A 20,043-nucleotide genomic window follows, 5' to 3' on the forward strand; every position below is an offset into this window, starting at 1 on the left:
AGAAATTATGATAGGCATAATTGTATTTTACCCTTCAAATATATATATTTTTTATCCATATAGGCTATTTACTTTCGCCTCAATATTAGAAGTTTTCCAGCTGCTAGAGTCATCAATGGAAATTACAGTAAAACAGGCTACATAACATACTGTATACAGGCAGGCCTAGACAAATTAGGCTACTTTTATTTTTTTAAATAAATATCTTTATTATTATTATTTTTTCTTTTTCCCCCCTTTTTTATTCTTTGCTGTTGCACAAGATCCCTTTAATAAGTAATCCATCCATGTCGTCATGGAATAATTAAGTCAGATCAGTCCTTCCTATTGTAGAACTCCATTGAAGTTTGTTGATAATCAACTCGGCCACATGAAGCCACGCCCACAACCTATGATAACAACAACGACGCTTTAAAAGCCATTGACCACCATGACTGACTCAATGCAAACACACTTCACGCATTTAAAGAAGTGATTCCACCTCCACACGCCCACTTTCCCTGTCAAGAAAAAGCGAGAAGCGGCAGTAGTGTAGCAGCATATGGAGATGGCTGACCAGATGGAAAGTCAAAAGAGAAGAGTCAGGAGCACTGACGAATTAATATGTAAGTGTTTTGATCACCCATTAGCCATTATCCCCCTATATTACGTTTTATTTACCTGCATTTATTAATATTTGTATTGGTTTGGAACGGAAAACAGCAAAATATGTGTTGAAATTGTCGTGGCTATCGTTGGTTGTGGTTGTGGATCAAGGAATCGCTTCGATCTTTACTTTACTGGACATTTATGTTTTTTTCTTTACTGTCCATTTATGTCCAGTGACGTGCGGCTAGCTACCTCATCATATCAATATCATATAGTTTACATGACTCATGTGTGGACCGGAGTGGACGATTATGCGCCTTGCGGCGCCCGATACAGAAGTCACATGACGTTCGGTTGACGACGTGATGTGTGTGTGTGTGTGTGTGTGTGTGTGTGTGTGTGTGTGTGTGTGTGTGTGTGTGTTGCGGTGATACTGATCATTTCTGGGTAATTACATGATACAGCATACAGCAGCTGGACAGGAGTACAAAGGCTGTTTTTGTCTGTCGTGTGAACATTAATTTAGCTGTTGAAATGTTTAGCTGCTGGGTAACAGTAGCCTGTTTCCTCTATTTATTTTCTTATTTGAGTAGCCAACCGGTTGGACAGGGTCATGTCATGTGAGAGCCATACAGTATACATACATAGCCTACTACCAGTAAGACTCCCTAATCGGGAGATAAGCGACCGTTGGTCGCTTATCTCCACAAATAGGCCAAAAGTTTGTTTTACCAATTATCTAGACATACGGGCAGTTGACAGTTTGCCATGGTTACTCATTGAAGTTGAATCTCCATATATGGAGATAACCTACGCATCACAATAAGTCTGACCTCACCAGCCCATATTTGGGCATGAGCAACTTATGTCTCCATATATGGAGATATGATGACATCACACAGTCCTCAGCCGATGATGTGGCGTGATGTCATACAATACACAAACGAGCCCTACAGTTTAAAGGGGCAATTCTTGCCAGGAAAGAAGCATTTCTTCGACTCAGACCTTATCGCCAGGGTTGGCTTATAGCAGCTGTCGGTAGGACCATATATGGATTCTGTTAGTGTGGATCTCCTAACAGGGCATCATCTGGGATACAATCCCTTTTATGCCCATATATGGAGATCCCTAACAGAATCCCTTTCATGCCCATATATGGAGATCCCTAACAGAATCCCTTTTATGCCCATATATGGAGATCCCTAACAGCATCCCTTTTATGCCCATATATGGAGATCACTAACAGCTAACAGAATCCCTTTTATGCCCATATATGGAGATCCCTAACAGAATCCCCTTTATGCCCATATATGGAGATCCCTAACAGAATCCCTTTTATGCCCATATATGGAGATCCCTAACAGAATCCCTTTTATGCCCATATATGGAGATCCCTAACAGAATCCCTTGTGTGCCCATATATGGAGATCCCTAACAGAATCCCTTTTATGCCCATATATGGAGATCCCTAACAGAATCCCTTTTATGCCCATATATTATGGAGAAATCCCTGCTCTGAGTATCTGACATCAGTGTGATGTCACCTGTTTATGCCCATATATGGAGATCCCTGCTCTGCGTATCTGGTTGCTATGGTAAACAGTTGGTTGCTAGGGTAAAAAAACATGGTTGCTATGGTAAACAGTTGGTTGCTAGGGTAAACAGTTGGTTGCTAGCGTAAAACCATGGTTGCTAAGGTGGTTGCTAACGTACACTAACAGACCAGCAATAACAGACTGTTGCCACAGCAACGTACACAAAGGTTTGTGTACACATGTGGTGTGATGTCATACTGATGCGGAGATATGAGCAGGGTAAAGGTGTGACGTGTGACGTGTGACGTGTGACGGACGGACGGACGGACGGACGGCCGGTGGAGGTTTTCATAGTAAACTGCTCCCTGACGGTCGCAACTATTATACATGGTATAGATGCTATTAGTTAGTATATTACAGTGGTTTTCAACCTTTTTCACATTAAGACCCAACACTTTGAATATTTTGTTGTCGTTGGATAAGATTTTGCCACAAAATAACCATTCTTATACATTCTCTAATTGTGTAGACTTCTTGTAAATTAATTAATGCAGATGCTTAACAATAATTTAATTCTTGAGAGTGTAAAATGCTCTCAAGAGTTTAAGATCTATGAGGGTCCATTTGGTTACCCACGTTCCATCTGGAACGTTGGGGACCTCCTGGAACCCCCTCAAGGACCACTGGTTGAAAACCACCGTTATATTATACTATAGGCCTACTATATTAGTAGTTATAGAATAGTTAGCCTATACAGTAGGCTACTATACTGTAGTATAGTAGGCTGACTATACTATTATATAGTATTTCCAGATAGCAGGTTTACTGGTGCCACTAAAAATATATTCAATTCCCCTTCGAGATTTACACAAATATTTATATCAATTATTTTAAGCTTAGAATCAAGCCATCCAGGATCCTGGTGAATCTTTTTTTTTAATTTTTTTATCCCAGAGTCAAAGGTTTTATGGTCATCAGTAGTGGCATCAGTAAATCACGCACCAACTAGCCTATATAGCCTTGGATCAACACTATCAGATGTATTTTATCGAGTCTGACTTTTATCCACATGTCAAAATCGCTAAAATACATCTATCATAGTCTTGATCAATCTAAGCCTATTACTACAGAATAATTACTATACCATATAGCGTAGCATACCACATGACCATGTGCAACCTCCAGGTAAATATGTACATTTCATTGTGGACACAATAGGAAGTATAGCAATATTATAGCAATAGGAAGCAGAGTGGTCCATGAATGAATGGTGGTCCATGAATGAATTGCATGTAGTGCAATGTAGTCACATACCGCAATGTAGTCACAGTCACTTACCGCAATGTAGTCACATTTTCCAGTATATACTGGAAAATCAGGGGTCAAGTCCACAGAAAAAGGATTTAGGTGTTACTGGATTCCTGGTTGAGTCATCACTGACACTGTTTAGGAAATGTTACTGTACATGTGTCTGCTCAATCAAAAATGTTACAAATCAGTATATCAGTTAAAATAAGTTTAATATAGAAGGTTGGATAAAGTAAGAATACGTAACAGAATAAGGGTAACTGTGGGATAGGAACCGTGGTTCTCAACCTTTTTTGAGTTCAGGACCACTAGCATATTTCAAGCAATATTCAAGGGCCACCCCACCTTCAAGCTTTCTTAAATTTGTTGGACTTAAATTAAATATTATTAAAATATGATTTAAACATATTTCAAATACATTTAACAAAGATATAATGTATTTATTTACATTTTTAAACATTTTTAAAAACCTATTAGGAGATCAAACCGGGCAAGTAAAGCATATAGACTAAACCTGAATTATCCTTTGGAGAAATTGTTTCCTTATTTGAGTTTAATTAGAATTCAGTTTCCTTCCATACATTTTTGTAAAAGAAGACAATTTTACAAAGGCAAATTTGTATGTTCAGAGTTTGAGTATAGGCCTATCTTCTTTTGGAGCTCTGTAAGTTTCCTTCAGGTTTTATACATAAATTATTGATTTGCTTAAACCTTACTAGCAAACAAAACCCTTGACAAGTTTTAGGTTTAAGCAAATCAATAATTTATGTATAAAACCTGAAGGAAATTTACAGAGCTCCAAAACAAGATATGCGAACTCAAACTCTGCTGCGCTACACAGCTCTAATGTGTCCCATTCAAACTTGCCTTGTTTAAGTAATGATTATTTGACAAAGGCAGTTCACAACATAAACTGATAATTGTGTGGTTAACTGCCATGGGAGATTTGGAGCAGCAGAAATACAATATCAACTGTTTGTTTGATTATATTGAATACTTTCTTTACAATTTTCACATTAATATAGTCAGGCAGACAATCATTATAGCGTCATATACTGTATGTGTACACACACACACACACAACAGAAATACTTGTCATAATGACTGGACGAGAATCTTTCAGACTAGACAGACAGACAGACAGACCCATGACCAAAAGAGATGACATACTCATAGACCATTGTTACTATGCTGTGACTGTGAGCTATCAGTTGTGTGTGGTTCACAGTATCAACACATTGACACACGCTTCTTGCAACACAGATGCATGTGTATGAATGGCTCACCTTGACCAGGTGAAACAAGATTATTCCATTGCAAAGTACACATAGGCAGTGTTAGGGAATAGAACTACATGCAATTAAGTTTAACTACATTTGCCAGTATTTAGTTGGTAGTTAAATTGCATTCATTGCCTACTACAAAGTGTTTGGGCCATAAAAGGACATTTTCTTTCTTTTTCTTTTTTTAAAATGTTACCAAAGCTTCTCTGCTGCAACCGAATCCCCCTTAACCAGCTCACTCCCTTTTTTTCATCCTGACCGCTGTGAAAGCATGTCCCGGCAATGTATCTATCTGACACTTACCGCAACACTTTGGATACAAACTCAATTGTGTATTGACCATAACGTGAGCTGGGAAAAGCATTTCCTCTCTGGGGAGTGGACAATAAAAGGTCCATTAGTCCTCGCTCTTGTGCAGTGGTTTTTAACCCCTTTCATATCAAGGCCCATTATTTATTCAGCATTTGAGCCACAGACCACCGTTAGATGGGATTTAACCTCTCAGACTCAAAACTTTGAATATTTTGTTATCGTTGTCGTTGAATAAGATTTTATCCACAAGAGTGTGATGAAAAATTAAAGGGAGCCTCGACACACTCAAAACTGTGCAAAATCAAGTTCTTTATTTTCACCTTAGAAAAGTGCAAGCTTTCGGTCATAGACCTTCTTCAGACATCCACAAGACTGTAAAATGAAACCAAATGGTCCCGTAAAGGTCCATCTGGTTTGATTTTATACTCTCAAGAGATCTTTAAGGGTCCATTTGGTTACCAACTCTCCATCATTTAGCTGGGGACCACCTGGAACCCCCTCAAGAACCACTGGTGGTCCCCAGACCACTAGTTGAAAACCACTGTATAATTTGGATTATATTTATTCAAGTAGATGTACTTCGTACTGTGTCCACATTTGAATAGTTTAGCTGCACATAGGCCTACTGTACATGTATGAGCATTACTCTTTTACTCTATCTTTTGGATAAATGCATTATGCATAATGGTCTTGTGATGATGGGTGATGATCTTTCTAGGGTGCTACCTGCTTCTGTTTGCCAAGTGCATGTTGGGAATTACTTCACCCACCCTGCAAAAGTAAAACAACAATTGACTATACTGTATATTGAAAACAAATAATGAATGAAAGTAGCAAGAAATATACATAGTTTTTGTTCTTTTTCTACATCTAGCCTTTTCATTGTTATATGCCGTTTTTAAAAGAAAACCATCTCTGTCCACAGTGATTTAGCACTCAATCTCCATACATTTTGCATGCCTGAAAATGCAGAAATCATGAAACGGTAGCCAATCTGAGTCACATGCTTTTACATTCAGAGAACAGACACTTTATGATCTGCAAAAAGTAGCATTATGAACCAGAGAGAGAGAGGTCAACCAGGTGCTCAATGGAGATAAAAGTTGAGTTAAAAACGTAGATTCTAGGATCAACGGAATCCAAAACTCCCAGATGAGAGGATGTAAATTCAAGGTACTTTAATGTCTACAAAATGTTAAAGGCCAACATGTTTCAGGTAGGTACTAGTTTGTCCCTCAACGAGGGAGCTCTGCACTGCACACCATGTGTATATATGGTTATTATAATCATAAGCCTCCTGATTATATCTATAACTGATATATATACTGAAACTTTATTAATTATTTTAATCAATTTGAGGTTTGGCACTCTGTAGCCTCGCTACCCTACCTTTCATTAGGCACTTTTGAGGCCACACAGGGAACATAGGGGTTTTAGAAATCTTCCAGGGACGTCAATTGGGTATGGCACTGGTATGCAGCTGCCATACCCTGGGTCCAGGGGGGAAAATAAAAGTTACTTTTAGATATAAATCCACAAATGTCTCTTTGTCTATCTGCGCTGGTTATTATGTTGTTAAATTACAGTAAAATAACAACAAATGCAAAATTTAACAAAATGGTCACTTAGACTAGGTATTATGATTATATTCTCCAGTCTTGTATTCTCCCCATCTTGACAGAATGGTATATTCCCAGGTTCCGCAGGTCAGCTGCACAGGTGTAATGCATTATTGTTAATTGTGGCACGTTTACTAACATGCTAAGTTTAGCTACACTTGAACAACCATTCCAGGCTGCCATATCCAGCCCAAGAAACTGTAGAAACCTGTGTAAAAAACTGAAACAAATATATATATATTTTTTCAGACATTGTGAAAATAGCCGATCTACATGCACACAACGCCTCTTTTCCATGAGGACTCCCATCTTTGCCATACCCTAGCTTTTGCTGAACTGACGCCACTGAAGTCTTCCCTCCCAACTTTGTTTTCTCTTTTGTCTTTTTTCCTCCATCTAGCTGAACAGGCCGGATCAGGACTGGGATGCGTTGGCTGGGTAATAGTTTTCCTCTCTGGCTTATTTACTCTGGTCCTGTTCCCCATCACCATCTGGTTTTGTTTCAAGGTGAGTCAGTTCATTGTGTCACTAATGTGTGTTTTAGGCTTTGGTCAGACTGCCGGCAAATTTGTTTCTGAAATCTGATTTTTAGTATTGTCCACACTATTATTTGAAAGTGGTTGCTGTGGTAATGACACAACGATATAGGCATTAGTAAAGCTTAAGCCTCGATCAGAGTCGTGTAGTCTTTTTGAGTCATGAAACTACAACGTTACGTCATTCCTCGCGGTGAAGAGCTTTCCACCGCGAGTCCCGACACATCTCTCTGTTTTTACTTTCAGACAGATAGGCTCTTCACCCCGTTCACTGATTGGTCGACCTGGACCAGTCAGTCACAGTGAATAGGACTTCACCGTGACTGGCTATGATGGCCTTCACTTATTTTCTGACTTTAGGTGGAAAGCTTTCCACCTCAAATTTGCGGTAGATAGCTCTTCACCGCAGACTCTGATCGAGGCTTTATACTCTGTCTTATGACAGTGGCACTCACTAAAAATAGCAGCTATACAAGCTCACAACTCAATCAGGCTTCACTCTCCGAGCATCCAGACTGAGACTAATCAGATTTTAGTCGCATTTCAAACCAATTAGGGCAGGGGTGCTGTAGATTTCTATGATACCACATATTAAATACTGTGAGAAAGAAAAGGTTTCGAGAAGTGTTCAAACACAATCAAAATGTATTAAAAAAGGAGCTCCTGAGCAGCAACACTACACCATATAGCATAGGTTCCAACTCCTCACATACAGTTTACACAACCCTCTTATACATTTCAGAGAGACATCAAAATAGACAGAGTCGAGTTGACAAATATCCAGATAAGGCTCTTTGGACAGGAATAATACAAGACAGGACATGACATTCTGGTGACAGGTGAAGGCGTTACTCACTCAACAGTTGTTCTCAAGCTTAGAATAAAAACCCATGACATGACACTCTGGTAACCTTACGGAGAAAATAAAGATTGCATTTTTAGAATTGTATTACGGGGTCTCCAACGTTTTCAGACCAAGGACCCCTCAGTTGAGAGAGAGATGAAGCAGGGACCCCCACAACCTGTTCATAGATAGTTTCATCGTTTGACAGCACGATCAACAGTGTATTTTGGATTCATGTTAATGTGTGTTTTTAGATATTTAATCACTTGAACGGTCAATAATTAATAAACTTGACCTTTCACAATACTTAGTCTGCTCTTTTCCCCCTCCAAAGCTCTTTGCCTAAAATAGCCGATCTGCCATTTTTGGCTAAAGAATATGGATGCTAGGGTTCAAGTTGTTAATATAAGAAAGGGGGGAAAAAACAAGGTCCTATCGCACAACGATTTGGAGGACCCCCTGTAGTAACTCTGGGGATCCCCTAGGGGTCCCGGACAACCTGTTGAAGACCCCTGACTTAGGGATGTGATTCAAATCTGACGCAAAAATCTGTTTCCATGTGTTTATCTTGTATTTATTTACTTTTAGACTTGATAAACCCAAACTGTATTATATAGACCAAAAGTCTGATTTGGGCTGCCTATATCTGAATATAGCACTAGAGCAGGGGAGGCCTTAGTTCCCACCACTCTTCTATTTGGTTATAACATAATAATGGGAGAGTCAGACTGTGCAGTCACATGTCCCAGAGGTCCATGACTATGGAGGTTTCCATTGCAACCAAGCTACAGTTTATAGCAGGTGGTCTAGCTGAGTAATTAGCGCTGCTTCAACCACAGGCAGGGTGGAACTAATTACTGAAATCACTGTGTGAGGTGTTTGCCAGCTTGTACTGCAATGTTCCCTCAAAATATTCATTGGTCTGAGCAAACGGGACTCACTTTTTTGCAGGTATTTCAGTCCGAGTGTATCAAAAAAGCAACTTGGTTAAAGGAGTAGTTACCCCCCAAAATGACTTTTATTCTATTGATTACTCACGCCATGGAGACTTCAGTTCAATAATATTTTTTGGTATTTGTCGCATTCACAAGGCAAAAACAAAATTAATTTACAAAATGTACCCCCATTGATGGAATCAATGGGGGTACATTTCTTGTTATACATTCTTTTGTCTTAGGAATGCAACAAATACAAAAAAATATTATTGAACTCAAGTCTCCATGGCGTGAGTAATCAATAGAATAAAAGTCATTTTGGGGGTGAACTACTCCTTTAAGGCAAGATTCGCACACGGAAGCATGTGATTGGCTGCGTGGAGGTGCCGAAAGTCGGGGGGACGGACGACGGAGATTTACTGTTCTGGCCCCCTGGTTTACAACCTCTAACGGCGCCGAGTCGTAGCTTAGCACAGCTAAACAATCCACCCATGTTAACACACGGTGGGGATGCAGTTCGTTAGCTGCATTACCGGTAGTATTATTATAGTCTGGCTACGCCAGGCTAGCTGAGTCGGCTCATGCGACCTTCGCAACTCTCGACACAGCGACTCGCTCGCGGTGTCTCACGTGGATCAAGGTCGCCTGAGACGGCGCGCTTCCGTCGTCTCCACCTTAAAGGTGATACACCATGCATTTAAAAAGTATTTATGTCATATTGTTTATGTCCCAAAAACGTTTTTCAAAAGGTTTGAGGCTAAATTACCACTCCTGAATAGAGAGCCTCTCTCATTTTTGAATGGCTCTCAGAGCATTTCAGCTGCAGTACCACCTTTGGCCTGAACTGCGCCACCCCCCCAAAATCTTTTTGAAAAAAAATTTTTTTTTTTGAAAAAAGATTCTTTTTTGAAAAAAAATATTTTTTTGATTTTTTGATTTTTTTATGATGATGTCACAATCGGCAGATGACGTCACAATCGGCAGCAAATCTGGATAGCCTGTTTTGAGAACCCGTGGGATACTTTTAACCTTCGCCTTCTCAAAACCAGAGAAAGACACATTGGTCAGAAATGGGACTTTGTGAGGATAGAAGGTGCTAGTGGGACCCCAAAAAAAGGTTTTAAAATAGGAAAAGTGAATTTTCATGGTGTATCACCTTTAACCAAGGTGCCTTTTTGATGCACTCGGACTGAAAAAAATGCAAAAAAGGGACTCCCCTGAGCAAACACCAAGTCCCCAGAACCAAGGTAGAGCATTGAAGCAGCCGTCACCATGCGGAAGTGTTGCTATATTTAACACGTTGCAAGCCGCGGCAGAACCCTCTGAACAGAGGTAGCGCCGAAGAAATAAGCCATTTATTTACAAACATGTTTTAAAAAAACAAAGCCCACATGATAACAACACGTACTGGAGTGCTCGACACAGCGTACATATTCATCCTGCAGAGGTCGGCGATCTTACTTTGGCGAGGCGGAGGGGAGATCAATTCCATTCGTTTACGTGCGGCGAAGCAGGGAAAGGAGCGATAGAGAAGCGGCGCCCGAACGTGATTGAAACCGCGATCCACGAACAGAGACAAAGACCAGCCATCTTGTTTGAGCTTCTTGCTGAGTTTCAACACTGGGGAGAGGATGAGGCTCCTCCTGGCCAGCCATCCATCCAGAATGTGAGTCAACGGCGTGGCCTGCTGGATATTAGGAGTATCACACCCAGCACCAGAAAATGACTGTCAGAGCATATTAACCCTTTCAGATCGCTCCAAAAAGACACAGAGAAGAATTTCCGATGTTTTTTTTTTTTTTATTATAATTTATATCAAAAGTCCGGGAATAGACGGCGTGGCTGATGGGACCCAGTAGGAAGTCCGAGGGAGTACGGCCAGGCTTAGAAGGTGTTAATATAGCAACACTTCCGCATAAAAAAAAAACGTTTTTTCTATAAACTCTATAAACTGAAACGCTAGCTATTGGCCAAGAGTTGGTACCTAACTCCCTTATTTGGGGTACCTCCGGCAGTCTTCCGGGTGCTTCAAACGCCACTGAGCAACTTTCATTGAAATGAGTAGCTGGGGGCGGGGCAGTCTGCCCTTTATTATTACCTCTATGGCAAACACTCAAACCCTCTGAGCGTAACTGGAGCAACTGCAGAGCAACATCTGACGTACACACTGGGTAAACAGTGGTCACCTTGACTGCACCTGTCCAACCCTTAGATCATATCAGAAGTTATGGCTTATTAGGTCATTGCAGTTGGATTAATTGTACTCTATAGGTCAGTTGCAATGAAAATAAAAAATAAATATTGTTTCTGCATATCCATTATTATTCGATATTATTATGTGAACACATGTAGAGGAATACATGTTGACAAAATGTTGTCAACATAAAGAGCAAAAGCAATAGATACACATTGACATTGAAACAATCCATGAGTTGAGTTGAAAATATTTGAGCTCTCAGCAGGCAGAGGAAAGCGCCTTGCTTGCATGCGTAAGGCAAGGTAAATGCCCAGCACCACGCCAAGCTGCTGGAGTTTCCAAAGACACTGCGCTCCCGTTCCAGAGCCGTGCGCGTGTGCGCACACGGGCGCACATTAGAGGGAACATACACTGTATGCATACTAAAGCAGATGTGTTTGTGTCTCTAAAAGGCTAAACCTTGTTAAATCTTGAATCTCTGTATTCCAGATTGTGCAGGAGTATGAGCGTGCTGTCATTTTCAGACTGGGACGCATCACAGACAGGAAGGCTAAAGGACCAGGTAACTAGTAAGACACCTGAGGGTGGAATGCGACCTCAGGGTGACATGCAACCTCGCCCTAAAGGGCGAGGTCACGCCAATTCTTGACCATCTGGCCAACCACAGCGTTTCTCTGACGATTCTAGTTGTTGTCATTCTGGGGGGAGTTTGTTCATGTTTTTCAACCCTAGGAGACACGGGGAGAACATGCAAACTCCACGCAGAAAGGCCCTATCGCTCACACCCTAGGTTGGGTTGGCGATAGGGCCTTTCTGTGTGGAGTTTGCCTAAACATGGAGATGTGGTACAGAAGGACTCATATATGGGCATAAAAAGTATGTCATGTGACATCACTTCCTGTACAGACAGTCAGACAGACAGACAGACAGACAGACAGCCATTGACTCCAACCTAACAATGGCTACTGTCTATGACGGTAGTTCCATATGACATCTCCATATTTAGGCCAAACAGATTCGCTCCATTTCTCCATGTATAGGTCCAAATGCCCAACGTTGAGCTTGACTCAGTCCATTGAGTTGGCCTAACAATGGCTACTGTCTATGACGGTAGTCCCATATGACATGATGGAATGGACTTTCTCCATATATAGTGTTCTCCACATCTCCATGTTTAGGCCAAACAAATTTCGCTCCATTTCTCCATGTATAGGTCCAAATGCCCAACGTTGAGCTTGACAACGAAACGTTCTTAACACAGACGCCCCCATATTGACATATATATATAAAAAGTATGTCATGTGACATCACTTCCTGTACAGACAGTCAGACAGACAGCCATTGACTCCGGCCTAACAATGGCTACTTTCTATGACGGTAGTCCCATATGACATGATGGACTGGACTATCTCCATATATAGTGTTATCCACATTTTGTGTAGCCGCCCTGTACAGGAAGTGATGTCACAACTCGCTGACATCACACTGACATCACAGAGGATACGGAAGGAAGGTCACGAGGATACGGAAGGAAGGTCACTCAAGCGACACGGTTCTTCAGAGATAATATGAATAATAATAATAAGGATCTTTATCAGAATTTACTGCGAGGTGTCAAAATAAAATTAATGGAATTCAAGCAAAACAAATAGAGATATGAAGCTATGGGAAAAACACTATAAAATTTGGGTAAACACAAAAAATACTAGTAAAAAACTATTCATTTATGCATTTTAGCAGATGCATAGAGTAACAAGTGCTACAAATAAAATAAGGGATGAACAGGATATGCAATTGTAATAATTTATTGATGATTCATATACATTTTGTCCCTTTTCCCGGTGATGTTTTCAGGTCTTTTCTTTATCCTGCCTTGCACTGATTCCATTGTTAAAGTGGATCTGAGAACGGTCTCATTCGACATTCCTCCACAGGAGGTACAGTATGGTCAATACACACAACACACTGTGTAGTCAAATTGGAATGCAAATTTAACCTCTTAAGCCTTATATACTATCCAAAATATCCAGCTTGTATAGGATATGCTATTATTTGGGGGGACATTTTTTACAATATAATGACATGACCAAAATAGGGATGCCAGGGTGAAAATGGTTGCATTCAAATGTGTTCAAATGGATAAGGGTTATACACTTTTTGGTTTAAATTCGCACTCCAGGGTTTAATCTGTGCCAAACTGCACAAAAACTATATTGCTAAGACAAAGGGGAAACTACTAAAAATCATCAGATTCTGTTCTGGCAACTATAGACCAGAATCAAGGATTCTTTTGACAGATTACACTGAATAGGTTTATTTCTCAAATAAAAGTTGCAATTTAAAACATCGCTAACATGACGTGAATGCTTTTCTTTGTTATAGTACATTTAATAAGATTATACATTATTTGACTACATAGTGTAATATACTGTACCGGTAATGTGTTTTTGTAAGTCTGGGTCCAAGGGAGACACACAATTTCTCTTTTGGGACTCGAAAAAGTTTGGGAACACCTGCTGTAGATTGTTTCAGAACGGGTACACATTATTGAGTATCATTATTTTATGCTTTAACTATTGAAAAATAGCAGATATACAAGCTCACAGCGCGGCACCGAGTGCCGCGCTGCGAGCTTGTAGATCTGCTATTTTTGAAAAATTGTGACAATTTGAATTTTGACCCGATTCTATTAAGTGTCTTTTGAATCCTTCTAATGTTTTTTGAAAAACCTATGTTTCTATGTCAGCAATCTGGTCAGCCATCGTCAAAGAAAAGGTCCTTTTCACTTAAATGGAGCTCAGTTAGTCTGTTCTTGAGAGACTACTATGTCAGTGGTTCTCAAACCCTTTCATGTGAAGGACCCCCAAAATGATATGTATTTGGCCACGGACCCCCATCTCAAAATATTTAGTTCCAGGAACCCCCCAGAAGCAAAATTTGAGTTACAAACGTTCGCTTTGAAAATACATATATTCAAAGATTTGCACACATTTTCACGACTTTTTCAAAAATAGCAGATCCACAAGCTCGCAGCGCTGTGAGCTTGTATATCTGATATTTTTCACTGGTTAAAGCATTCAATAATTCTAGGCCTAAATGGGTTAACTCAGACTCACACCTTCACCTCGTATGGTCCCACCCTAGATCCTGACCAAGGACTCTGTCACCGTCTGTGTGGATGGAGTGGTGTACTTCCGGGTCAGTGACCCCATCTCCTCTGTGGCCAACGTGTCCAACGCAGACTTCTCCACGCGTCTGCTGGCTCAGACCACCCTCAGAAACGTCCTGGGAACAAAGAACCTGTCCGAGCTCCTGTCTGACCGCGAGGGCATCTCTCACAGCATGCAGGTACAGAGCCCCACCCGTACATCGCTTTGGCATCGATCATAATTTAATCTTTTTTTAAGACATCGGTAACTTATGTCGCCAATGTGTCATGATCTTTAAATAACCTTCACACCTTATTCAAGAACGAGTTTTTTGAAAGGTTTGTGAAAATGTTCGCATAATGAAGACATGCCCAAAGTAGGGATGCACGGATGAATCATTGTCCTTAATATTATGTTTCTAAAATTGAGAACATTTTGCACTTTTTGACAAAATATCGGTCAAAACATCAATACAGTCGGCTAAGACTCTGTAATTGGGATCAGCATCACTCAGACTTTAACCTCTGACATAAAACCTGATCCCAGATCTAGAAGTTATGTTAGGCTCTGTGCCAGACCACCAGTGTAAAATATTGCAACCAAAACCCCCAGAACATCTATGCATAATTGATGACCCTCAAAGGAATTGTAACTGTAATACTGTAATAAAAGGGTAGTTGCTGTAAGCAGTGTATGATATTTCTAAAATGGCATTTCTCATATTTAAAACAACCGTATAAATTAAGAATGAGCCTTCTCATAAACAGTCTCCAGTGACAACAGTATACTTATTCATTTTATTGGTAGACATACTCATTCACTACAATTACTTGTTTGTATCACGACCACAACATCCAAAGTTCAGATCTAAATTACTTTTTTTATGTTATTGTTAGCACAGTCTGATATGAGTATGCCGCAACAACATTTCACTTCACATACTTGTATGAGAGTGTGACAAATAAAACCTTTTGATGTTGATGTTGATCTGCTTTGACCTGTCACCCACCCATTTACTGCCTTTAATAGTCAGAAAAGTCCAAAGTTTGTTTTTTACAGTCTATGGTTTCTACATGGGCCTTGCACTGTGACTGCATAAGACCATAACACTGCCCTCTGTTGGACAATACTGTCATTTGCATCTCTGTGATTTGCCATAGTTGAGTGGCACCTTTCACTTAAGCACAGAGCACTCTATGTATGAGTATGATAAAATAAAAGGAAAACAATATTTACTTTGTCTCTGTCTAATAAAGGCCTGTCCGCACCAATGTAACTAGTCACAACTCCTCGCAAAAAAACAGTTTTAAGGCCATGTCACACCAATACAACAGGTTTGCATTGGTGCGGTTTGGCTAAAGTTTTTGTGGAATGCGAGTCTTTTTCTGCCAGTTTTGCGCTCCCTTAAGATAAGAGGTTTATTTGTCACTGTATGAAACATACAAGGAATTAGTGCATCCACAAACTTTTTAATAGTATCAAAGAAAAATACACAAATAGAGCAGCATAATGCCATAAACTGTTATTCCGTTCGTAGTTAATTCATAGGACTAATGTAAGCACACTCATCCATAATCACCATATTAATGTAATATATTGTACAATATTGCAGCCATACAACACATGCCACCTCCTCATTCATACCGTTGTGAGAAAGGTCTGAAAGTGAACACATCATCGCCTCATTTGTGTACTTTTTACTTTCACAAAACCTTATTGAGGAAATATGATTTAAATAATAATAAAATAAAATTTAGTTATGAGACAGCTTTCTGGAATACACCCCTGGTGCAAGGGACCCAACACAGCTTTATTATAGGACTGTATGCCTGTACACAAGCTCTTGTTTTATTTTTAATTTTCAAAGCAAAGTGGAAAGTACTCAACATTGTTGCTTTAATGCAGTCGTTCTCAAACTTGGGGTCGGGACCCTAAGTGGGGTCCCCAAATTATTTTGTGGGGTCCCCAGATGATTAGCTTAATGTAATTTCTATTCTCACTCAATGTTAAACAAACCAACAAACAGTATAAGTGTATACATGATATCGGCACATTGCTAAAGTGACGATTTAAGGACTTTCAAGACTGTTTTAATAGCAAACTGGCCAAACTGTCAAATATTAATTAAGCAAGAGGCGAACATTGTGAAAACAGACGATCTACATGCTCACAACGCCTCGCGTTGTGAGCATGTAGATCTGCATTTTTCACAATATTCATCTGTGGAACCGAGTCACATTAAATGTAATACCTACAATTCCAAGTGCTTGTCTGGGTGGGGGTCCCCAGTTCAAATATGTTTATTTTGGGGGTCACAGCCTAAAAATGTTTCAGAACCCCTGCTTTAATGCATGTTTGTTGCTCTGTTGTGCAGACAACCCTAGATGAGGCTACAGATGACTGGGGGATCAAGGTGGAGCGTGTGGAGATTAAAGATGTGAAGCTGCCCCATCAGCTGCAGAGAGCCATGGCTGCCGAGGCTGAGGCTTCAAGAGAGGCTAGGGCTAAGGTAAGCACACACGCACGCACACACGCACGCACGCACGCACGCACGCACACGCACACACACACACACACACACACACACACACACACACACACACACACACACACACACACACAGACAGACAGACAGACAGACAGACAGTATATGCCAACAGCAAAAGATTACACACACATGTATGCCAACCTCCAAGGAATAATATTATATCCAGTCAGGGATACATTGTGTTAGACTAGCATCATATCAACAAAGACTTGGCCGTTCACTACATAAGCCCCATTTCATAATTTGTCGTACAAAGTTGTTGACAGTTTTGACACAAGCCATTGTGAGCTTATAGATCTGCAAATTTTGCAATTTAGAAACAACAACATCATTCATTACATGGTTAATTTTGATTCTTTCATAACCTTTGTAAGAGAGGATGCCGAAGTTTTCAAATAATTGGATCTCTCATAATGGACTTCTCTCATCGACATAAGGAAACGTGGCCTCGTCATCCTAAAGCCTCATTTATGCTCAGTCACGCGGCAGTGTTGTGCACCGAGAACGGACAAAAATAGTAACAAGGTGTTGTGTTGTTGGCATTAAGTAGGACTCTGGCTTAAATGTCTCTTTCTCTGTCTCTTTGCGTAGGTGATTGCGGCCGAGGGGGAGATGAACGCGTCCCGCGCCCTGAAGGAGGCTTCCCTGGTGATCTCCGAGTCTCCGTCTGGCCTGCAGCTTCGCTACCTGCAGACCCTCACCACCATCGCAGCCGAGAAGAACTCCACCATCATCTTCCCCTTGCCCATGGACGTCATCAGTCACTTTATGAAGAAGTGAAGATGATCCACTCACCCTGGTCCTGCGGACTCATTAGCCACAATGACCCTCTCAAAATGTCTGTTTCTCTACAGCAGTGATTCTCAAATATCAACGGCTCCCATTTTGATATGCCTTAGGCCACGGACCCCCATTTTTATTTAATCTCTGGCTATTCCAATATACACTGTAAGGTTCCATTTGGTTCCTTATCAATACTTTTGACGCTGGTGTTCAGGACTCCACCAGACTGCACCAGTGGTCTACAGCAACTTCAGTCCTGGGGACAAAGAGCATAAAATAATACAAATTAATGATAATATTTGTATAGCACCTTTTCATACATACAGTGTAATGTCTGTGTACATTTCGTATTTAAAACCGAAAAATTACTAACTATACGTGATCTCAGGAGTCACTGTGCTATATTGCCTACTGCAAATTTTAACCTCTTGAACCCCAGGATGCCTATTCTGCTGGGAACATTCGCCAAAATGAGAGGCATTGTGAGCTTGTGGATCGGTTATTTTTGGCAAAGATATCTGGTGTAAAAAGGCAGTCCAAGTGCAATTTTGTAACACGTCATGCATACCATTAATCACTGCTTGATAATGTAAAACAATATATATCTGTCTGAAAGTGTTATTATGATCAATATATCAATATTTGGCCTTGTTTAAAGAGATGATTATATTTGGACCGATTGTTACATTATGGCAGTTATTACATTGTCAGATTAGTCGGGTCACAAAGTGATGGTAGTAAATTATATTTTACAATTATGATATGATTATCCTTATTGACGTTATTGTGCATAATGTTTACAATGATTTACTCATCAGATGTATACTGTAATATAAATTATTGTAATATTTTCCAATGATATATTTTAATATTATATATAATATTCTATTAAATTACATTTTAAATTGTTCAATGATTATTAGTCCAGGACTTTTAGGCAAAAATGGGGGTCAACTTCCCACTAATTGCAACAAAACCTAACTCTGCTGATTTTGTATCCTGAATAACAGAAAAAAAAGTCGCAAGGAATTCTATGAAGGGAAAGTTTTGAAAATGAACAAGATGATGCGCACATCCTTTCCAAGTGCTGGTGCTGGGCTCAGGTCGACATGAGATTAAAAAGAATAGAGGTCCGCACACAGCTCAATGCTCCACAGTGTTTATTTAAAAGAGTTTTGAAAATGACCTCTAACTATGACCCACCAAAGATTTTTTTTTTTTGCCCTTTCTGCTAGATTATATTTTTTTGTATTTGTTCCTTGGATCAAAACAAGGATACAGAATATCAGTGACAAGAATGTATTATGATCACATAATCACACAAATGATCAAGTACTAACCAAACAACTAAATTAAATTATGTGGACACAATACGTGTGGCACTTTCATCCTCGTCACAGTGCCTCTGTATTGAGTTAGTGCAGCGTTCACATGCCGGGGCGCACTCGATATTGTTCTTTTTGCATGTGCATCTTCGGGTGCTGCAGTCAGCCTGGCAGTTGCACTTGATGGATGAACCGCAGAAGCCTTCTGGAGCAGGGGGCACAAACCCCTCATCAGTGTGTAACCCAATGGGCTCTATTTTGATTGTCTTAAGTACCAGCTCTTATGCCTTAACTTAAGACCTGGAGGCGTGGCAAATGCTGTTTGGCCACTCAAAACAGCCAGGAATACTTATTATAACTCTATGGTCCTCCCCCAGGAACTTCTTAACTCATACCCTGCCAAACCCGAGGAACCCGAGAATTTCGCGATGTCCCTCCCTGCCACGCCCGAGGAACCCGAGAATTTCCGCCATTTTTTCAAAAAATGTTTTGGGACCCCAAAAACGTTAGTAGGCATGATAGCGATCGCGAAATTGCTTGTTTAACCCCCATACAACCCCCATACAACTCAGGTAGCAGACCTCCAAGCTCACAACAGTGTAAAACATAATGGCTGCTATCTCATGAATGCCTGAACGGATTTCCATTCGGATTTTTTTGTTTGAAAGCTGTGAGCAATGTGGACACACGTGGTGCATTATCTAGGCATGGGTGTGCATGATCCGTGCACTATGAATTACATGGAAGTCTATGGAGACGAATGGCAGTTAAAGAGTACGAAGGTATTGTTAAATGGCAGCATTTATTTAATATAGCCTATTTATTTTCCTGTGTTTTATTGAATTTTGCGTGTTTGATACTTTTATCAGGCTGATGGCTGCATGGCATGGGTACAATTTTATTGTGTGTGTGTGTGTGTGTGTGTGTGTGTGTGTGTGTGTGTGTGTGTGTGTGTGTGTGTGTGTGTGTGTGTGTGTGTGTGTGTGTGTCAGTCAGGGCTGCCAACGTTGGACTGTAACTTTACTAACAGACGGCTAAGATAAAAAGGACACATTCACAAATTGTTGTAGTGATGGTGTGG

General features: G+C 40.3%; 1 protein-coding gene across 1 annotated transcript; it reads left to right on the plus strand.

Moving 5' to 3' along the window:
• Nucleotides 1-451: 451 nt before the first annotated feature.
• stoml3b (stomatin (EPB72)-like 3b) lies at nt 452-18,395 on the plus strand. The gene is made up of 7 exons (XM_080748963.1): nt 452-605; nt 7,046-7,152; nt 11,647-11,719; nt 13,012-13,094; nt 14,302-14,505; nt 16,681-16,815; nt 17,446-18,395. The coding sequence occupies exons 1-7, from the start codon at nt 542-544 to the stop codon at nt 17,632-17,634; spliced, it is 855 nt and encodes a 284-aa protein (XP_080605089.1). The 5' UTR covers nt 452-541; the 3' UTR covers nt 17,635-18,395.
• Nucleotides 18,396-20,043: the final 1,648 nt, after the last annotated feature.

Source organism: Nannobrachium achirus (assembly GCF_963921795.1).
Source record: "Nannobrachium achirus genome assembly, chromosome: 19".
NCBI lineage: Eukaryota > Metazoa > Chordata > Actinopteri > Myctophiformes > Myctophidae > Nannobrachium > Nannobrachium achirus.